The sequence below is a fragment of the Camelus dromedarius genome, chromosome 19 (assembly GCF_036321535.1).
Source record: "Camelus dromedarius isolate mCamDro1 chromosome 19, mCamDro1.pat, whole genome shotgun sequence".
NCBI classification, from domain to species: domain Eukaryota; kingdom Metazoa; phylum Chordata; class Mammalia; order Artiodactyla; family Camelidae; genus Camelus; species Camelus dromedarius.
The window spans coordinates 35331550-35339685 of record NC_087454.1 but is presented as its reverse complement, the minus strand read 5'-3'; the positions used below and the strand labels follow the sequence as shown (position 1 = coordinate 35339685).

The 8136-nt window shown below is 43.9% G+C and overlaps 1 protein-coding gene across 1 annotated transcript; it reads left to right on the top strand.

Annotated features, from left to right (window-relative positions):
* The first annotated feature begins 6848 nt into the window (after positions 1 to 6848).
* Positions 6849 to 7353, top strand: LOC105100391 (large ribosomal subunit protein uL23-like). Its single transcript, XM_064476093.1, has 2 exons — positions 6849 to 6950; positions 6988 to 7353. Exons 1-2 carry the CDS (start codon positions 6849 to 6851, stop codon positions 7351 to 7353), a joined length of 468 nt encoding a protein of 155 aa, XP_064332163.1.
* Positions 7354 to 8136: the final 783 nt, after the last annotated feature.

Sequence of the window (8136 nt, the reverse complement as noted above, 5' to 3'; positions counted from 1 at the left end):
GTTCAGCCGGTCTGGGGTGGGGTCTGGGAATTTGCATTGGTTAATTCCCAGGAGACGCTGCCGCTGCTGGGGCCCTGCCGCTCTCGGAAAAGCACTGCTTTGAAGGCTTCTGAGCACATTTTCCAAGCAATGGGATCACCTCTGAACCCCTGGCCCTGGCATCAGCCACACAAAGGGAGAAGTGGACTTTGAAAGAAGTCGTTCTCTGTCTTGGACCCAGGCAAGACAGTCTCCCCGGGTAACATTTTCCATACCATCCATCTGCCCCCTGTTCAGGGCATTTCTGTAACAAGGGTCCTGACTCCACTTCTGGATGGCTGACTGCTGGCAGCTCTCACGCCTCCCCCCTCCCTCGCCCCCTTCGGCATCTGAGGAAGCTGAGAAGCAGCCCTGGTGCTCCCTGCCTTGCTGTGGATGGGAGTCTCAAACCACAGCATCCTCTCTGCCCCTGAACCCTCCCCCCAACCCAGCCCACTGACCACAATGGAAACCCAGGCCAGGCCCCTTTCCTTGCTGTCCCCAGCCATTCTGGACCTGTGCAAGAGGCCTGCCTTGCCCTCCCTCAGAAACCCCGGTTATGTAACTCATAAATGGCCTCTCAGCCCTTCGGTGTGTTTATGATGTCGTCAGTCTCAACACCTGACCCAAACTCTGAGCGAGGGTAAGTGAGGGTACATCCCGCTGCTGCAGAATGACCATAAAAATTCCCCCAGGGCGTGGGAAAGGCTTTTTCCTTTTCTCTTTATATTTAAAGAACTCAGGAAAAAAGTATCCTCAGGAAAATGTAACTGTGTAGGTAGAATTAAATAAAAGTTAACATATGGAATCTGAGACACCTCCCCTCTCTCAGGCTACTGGAAACTGGGAATGGACATTCTAGGAAAATAACCAGAGGAAATTACTCTGGAAATTCATTCCAGTCAAATAGAAAAGTGCTAAAGATACGGACACCACCTGACTGCCTTACAGGACAGACCACAGCAACCAGCCCCACTCACAGGCACGGAACTTCCAGTCAGTGTAATGCCCCGCTTAAACATGAGCAGGCAAATAAAGATCATCAGACATTTGAGGAAATCATCTGATGTGAAAGACAGAGACCAGAGCAAATAACAAGAAAAAATTAGGAGACAGATACAATGTAGGAGGGAAAAACAGTCTTCACAAAATATCATTAATAGCCTCAAAAAGATAAGAGAATATATTGTATCCATGAAGCAATATGATGGCAGAAATGAAAAACTTACTAGAAGAACAAAATCTTCCAGAAAGTAAAACAAAAAGACAAAAAGATAGAAAATAGGAATAATTAAAAAAAACAAAAAACCTAGAAAAGTCCAGTAGGTCAAAGATCCAAATAACAGAAAATCCAGAAAACAAGAACAGGGGGGAAAAAAGAGTTAAAAATGGAGATAATATTTTTTTTAATTCCCCATTAGTTTTCACCTTGACAGGTGCACACAGCTCTAATATAATAGATGAATGTAGATGAAGCTACGTCATTATGAAATTTCAAAGCAACATGAAGGAAGAGAAGGTCCTAAAAACATCGATTTTTTTTTTTCTGCAAAAGATCAAGAATCAGAATGGTACTGGAACACCCATCAGAAACCCTGGAAACCAGAAGTCAAAAATTACAGGGAAAGCAATTTGAAATGTAGGATTATACACCCCAAACTATTGATTAAAAGTTCCAGTGAAATAAAAAATATTTTCTGATAATGTGAGTCTGTCAAACCTTTTCTCAGGTCCACCCTTCTCACAAAACTACCAAAAGATAGATCCCTTTGGTTTAAGATTTAGAGACTGATGCCCAGAGCAGTGAAGCCACCTAGCTGGGGACACACAGCCAGTCCGTAATAGACCTCAGGCCAAGACAGAGCCACCATCCTCTGAGCCAGCGCCACCCTTGCCATCTCAACTTTAGGCAGATGCACGCGAAGTGATCAACAAATACAGGTGTGTTTCTGTGTATAAATGGAGACAAAACTCCAATAATGTCACCTCCAATGTTACAGAGCAAGGTGAACTTCTCTATGTTATGCTATCAGACTAAGAAGATTTTATTTTTGAAACCTGAAAAGAATTAGTAGTTTCTAAATATCTGAGTCCAAAGAAGTCAACTGCAGTGGATAAACTGCGGATCCGAACACACACCACAGCACACGTGTGTGCGTGCCTACACACATGTGCATGCAGACACATGCATCAACCCCCGATGAGGCCACTTGCCATCTACAGTGATGCTTCTAAGTGGCAAGACAGCAAAATATTCCTGAATGGATAGCTTTACCTTAAAGGGCTGCTGTACCTGCTTGTCACTCGTCGGGCGGGAGTACCCTGGAGTGTCTCCCGAGACGTGGCTGGAACCTGATCCAAAAGTGCTATACACTTTTCAATCAGAGAGGCCGGCCACAGCCAAAATCCTCACTGTGCCTGTAGCGTCATCAATTTCTCATGAGAACTTTCCAGGGATTTCTTTGCTCACTGCTGTGGACTCTAACAGCCAAGAGATCATTAAAGACTGGCTCCTGCTTTGGGTTTTAGGAGGAATAATAAGTGCTTCGACAGCCTCTAAAAAAAGTGAGAAAGGAGGGTGGTAACATTCATCTAAAAATATATTGCTCACCCTGGAGGTGGACAATATTTGAAGGCAAGAGAACAGCTTTAATAGATTACTTTCACTCTTTGCCATATTTTATTCCTGCCCTTTCTTCAGACATTCTAAAGCTGTCAACACATAACCCTCACAAATGGTCCTCCTCTCCATGTCTTCACCTTGTCTTAAGAAAGATGTCTTGCAGTAACCTATAATGAAAAAGAATATGAAAAGGAATCTATGTATGTACGTGTATGACTGAAACATGATGCTGGACACCAGAAACTGACACAGCATTGTAACTGACTATACTAATAAAAAAAAAAAGAATGCTAAAAAAGAGAGAGAGATGTCTGGGTGAAGCTATTTCTTTAGTACATTCAAGTTTAAAGGCTTAACGGGTTTTTTTTTTTCTTCTGATATCAAATACAGAGGGGAAAAAAAGTAAAGTGCTTAGAAATAGGATTAATCATTTCAGTAAGCCATTCAAAGAGATGGTGATTTGGAAAGATGTTGCTGACTCTATAAAATTTTTAATCCTGGAGTTACCAGAAAGAGAGGCAATCTACTAAAACAATCAGTAAACAACCTTAAAACCAGGCAATGATGATGATAATAAATAATCATAGCAAAAAAACCTTTTAGGATACCCGGAAAAAATTTTAAATCGCTATTACGAAAGCACTTTTACTTGCAAAAGCGATGTTCTGTAAGAAACAACACAATGTCAACTGACAGTTTAAGACTGAATAAGAAGATAATCTTCTGACTAAATCCTCTGAGGCAAATGCATTGGAAAGTTCAAACTGAACTTTAAAAAAAATAGATAATTTTTAAATGCACAATTGGAGCACGCTGTGCATGAATAGTATTTTATCAAGGGATCATTTTTAAATCCTCTGCCTACAAATACTTTTGCCATCATTTGACTCACATTCATGGGGCTTAGTCAATTAATTTAAGTAGTTAAATGGTATTCTCCTCCCTCTCCACTCCCTTCCTGACACCGAGAATAGAAAAGTCCATTAACAGGTCCACCTGCAGGAAAGGGCTTCTTCTTCTTTTTTTTTTTTTTTTCAATTTGTGCTACTTTATTTTATTTTTTTATTGAAGTATACTCAGTCACAATGTGTCAGTATCTGGTGCACATGCACGACAGGGAAGTGCTCCTGATGGTACCATGGCAACAGCTTATCAAACACAAAGGGGACCAGTCCTGAGAGAGTTAGAAGCAATGCAACCCACACTAGCCCAGGAGAAGAGTAACCCAGCATTGTAACTAGAGGCAGTATTACCATCTCCATAGCACACTTTTTTTGGACTAGAAGAAGCTCATTTCTTTAGTTAATATTTAATTTTATAGCAAAGAGAAAGGCTTAATACTATTTTTTAAAAAACAGTTCTCAGGTGGGAACTCTTATCTCCTCGGCTTCTGGCTTCTGTACTGATTCTTCCTTCCGGTTTGCATTAGCTGAGCTGAGCGTGTCCAAAAAAAAAACCACCATGAACATTTTCCTTTCCTTGTAATGAGCCCCAGTAGGAACCTGACAAGTGAGCACTTAGGATATTTCAGAAGCTTCTTCCCCACATCCTGGGAGGAAAGCAGGGCAAGGTGACTGACTTTCCCACTCACACGGTCTTACGTGGAGAGTACCGATGCCAGCCTGGGCTGGAAGAGGTTAGGGTGCTCACAAAGGAGTGCCTAATAACATACAAGTGCAGGTATCTGGTGCCCAACACTCTGAGGAGAACGCATCGATCATTCACACACACACACACACGTCATTCTGCCATTTTTCAGATGCCATCTCTTAGAAAGTGTCCTTCAAGGCCATTAAATCACTCGATGACATTTATAAAATTTATAAAATGCCTGAAATTACATGGTGTCAGAGAGGACCAGAGAACGTCTCCCCAGACCTTAGAAGGGATAGTGGCATTTCTTCACTCGGCTGGGGTGGCTGGGCACTACCTGTGCGCAAAGCCCTGCCAAGGCCGGGTGACTCAGCAGTGCCAAGGCAGAGCAGGAAGGCTGTGTGGGCCAGGGTCCTCCCACGCCCCCCACCCCATCAAGGCCCTCCTACCAGCAGACACCCCTCTTTTTACACAAAAACAGTGACGCCAGGGCTCCCTCCAATAGTAAACGCTCAGAGTCCCACCCACAGAGTCATTAACGTAAACTAACGCAAAGGAGGCCTGGCCTTCAGCAACAGACTGGCGATCTTCAGCAAAACAAGAGGAGCCCCAAGCCACAGGCTCAGAGTCGTCATTACAAGAGATTGTCAGCGAATTAGAAGGACTTAGCACTTCGCCCTCGGCTGTCGCGCATCCCAGGGGCAGTTCTCGCGAGATCGTGCCGTCCTCAGGGCCCGCGCTGGGTCTCTGCGCGCCCACGTGCGCTTCAGCCTCGCAAGGACTTCCGGTCTGTAAGACGTACCCCAGCCCAGTGGTTTTTCAACTGAAGGCCATAGACCCCTGTGAATAGGTTTTTAAGAGATTACATTTTTTCAGGACATTTAAAGTTGAATTTTTATCACAAAGGTAATTAAACATGGGTGGTAATTAGGTTTATTTCTTTACTTTGATGGAGGTGCTGGGGGTGCTGGGCATTGAACCCAGGACCTCCTGCATACTAAGCATGTGCTCTACCACTGAGCTATACCCACCGCCACCCTAAACGTTTTTAACAGAAGCAAGTTTTGGAGAATCTGTGCAGAAACCTAACCACCCAGCATGTCCCAGTCTGGGCCTGTCCCACACTGCAGTTATGATTGTGACCACGACCAGGGAAGGCCAAACAACAACACAGATCTTACTGGGACTTCTAATCACTGTGATGTACTTCCCCGTGTCTGAACTGTCTCGTGGGGTAAAGCACAGCCACTGGAGTGATGGGTGGACTCTCACGGAAGAAATGCATGCATGTACTTCCTGTCCTGAATCTGGAGCCAGCACACCTATGCAGGTAGTTACTGTCTAACTGGTCAACCATTATATATATATGTATATATGTATATATATATGTATATATATGTGTGTATATATGTGTATATATATATATATAAAATGTGTGTGTGCATGTGCGCGTGCATGCACACGCACATGTGTGTGGAAATTGAAATTGTTAAGAAATTGAAGTGTTAAAGGCAATTTTTTTAAACTTTTAGAAAATCAATTTATGATCTCAGAGTAAGGAAGGCTCTTAAGGCAAACCATGAAAAAAGAAAAAGCATTGGTATATTTGACTACATTAAATTTTTTAAACTTCCGTTCATCCCGTTCATCAAAGACACCAAAGAAGAGTGAAAAGATAAGCTACAAACTGGGAGGCAACACACTTAACAGAAGATTACAAATAAAGAATAGCTATGACATAATCAGAAAAATAAACCCTATAAAATAGAGCAAAAGTTAGGAACAGGCATTTCACAGAGGAGCAAAAAAAAAAAAAAAAAAAAAAGCCTGTAATTCCTGAAGAGATGCCCAACTGTATTCAATCAGGAATTGCACTAGCCGTGGAAATTCAAATTCAATACCAGGTGTCATTTCATACCCACCAGATAGAAAAAACTGTAAGTTCTGGTAGTACCAACACTAACCAAGGATGTGGAGGACTGAGAACTCACGCACTGTAGGCATGAGTATAAACTGGAACAATTACTTTGGAAAATATCATGGCACCACCTCGTAAAACTGGACATGCATGTACTTGACCATTTAGTAATCCTATTCCAAGAACTGTAACCAGAGAGAAACCACTGCAGAGGCCACGGTCAAGACCGATCATAGGAGCCGTATTCATAATAGGGAAAAAATGTCAATGTCTTGATATAAATCAAGAATAGAGCTAATATATAAACAGTGATATATTCATACCATGGAACGTTACATAGTGATGAAGAGACAGCTACGCATATCACCGTGACCGAATCTCAAAAATAAAATTGTGTAAAAGAATAAGATACAAAAGAATACACCCCCTAGTTCCATTTCTATAAAGCTCAAAAATAGGGAAACCTAAATGACGTATTGATTAGTAATATATGCATGTGTGGTCAAATATAAAAGAGAAGCAAGGGATTGAAAAAAGTTCTGGGGAGGGCTTCCCTGCAGAGTGCCGGGAGGAAAAGGCACAAAGGAAATCCAAAATGCTGGTGATGCTCTGTTTCTTGAGCTGGATGGAATGTGGGGCTGAACATTTTATTTCTATTATTATTATTCTAAATGAACACCTAGCCTTTTCACGAAGATGGCGGCGAAAGCGAAGGAAGGCCCTGCCCCTCCCAAAGCCGAAGCCAAAGCAAAGGCTTTGAAGGCCAAGAAAGCACTGCTGAAAGGCGTCCACAGCCACAAAAAAAAAAAAAAAAAAAAAAAAAAAAAAAAAAAAAAAAAAAAAAAAGATCCGGACGCCTCCCACGTTCCGACGGCCCAAAACACCGCGGCTCAGGAGGGAGCCCAAACGTCCTCGGAAGAGCGCCCCCTGGAGGAACAAGCTTGACCACTACGCCATCATCACGTTTTCCCCGAGCACCGAGTCAGCCATGAAGAAGAGAGAAGACAACAACACAGTTGTGTTCATTGTGGATGTCAAGGCCAACAAGCTCCAGATCAAACAGGCTGTGCAGAAGCTCTGTGACATGGACGTGGCTAAAGTCAATACCCTGATCAGGCCTGATGGAGAGAAGAAGGCCCGTGCACGCCTGGCTCCTGACTCTGATTCTTTGGGTGTTGCCAACAAAATTGGAATCATCTAAACTCAGTCCAACTGGCTAATTCTAAACATAAAAATTTTCACTATTAAAAAAAAATTAATGAACAACTAGATAAACTTTGTGTGCATGACATGTTTATTGAAATGTCCCATCGCTGATGTAAAGGACGCCTTGTGAAGCATCCGGCCCGGGAGGGGCCGGCCCCAAGGGAGCCGCAGCACAGGGCTGCTCCTCTCAGGCTCACTCCGCAGAGCCGCCCTCTGAAGTCAGGACCTCAGTCCCTGGGACCAGGGCTTGCCTATTTCTAACTCCATGCAACAGGAGGACTTACTCCACACACACCTTGTTGTGGAAGGAAGCCGTTCCGCGGGTGCTTTGCACAAATCCAAGGGGATGCCACGGCCGCCATGTGGCCGCCCTCCTGCGTCCCCTGCTGCCCGGATCCCTGGTCCCTCCACCGGCTCCTCGCAGCATCCCGGCTACCGCTGACTCAGAGCGCTTGATCCTCCGCGGCGTTTGCCTGTAAAAGGATTTCAAATCCAGATACTTCCCTAAAGAGATGGTAACATTCAAAGCCAACCTCCTGGGGAGCTCAAGTTCTTTCTGGATGTCCACAGGGTTCTCACAAGCAGGCGGACTCGCAGTCATTACGCTGGCTTTCCTCTCCGAGGGCTGCAGATCCTGAGCCCAGAGAGAGCTGCTGGGGGAAAAGCCTTTCAGGGAGCACGATGAAACATGCGAGAACGTAGTTAGCGAGGAAACAGACTCCTTCTGTCCTTGTGTTGTATCTTTTTTCACTTTTAGCGAATGCACCCTCATTCCCCA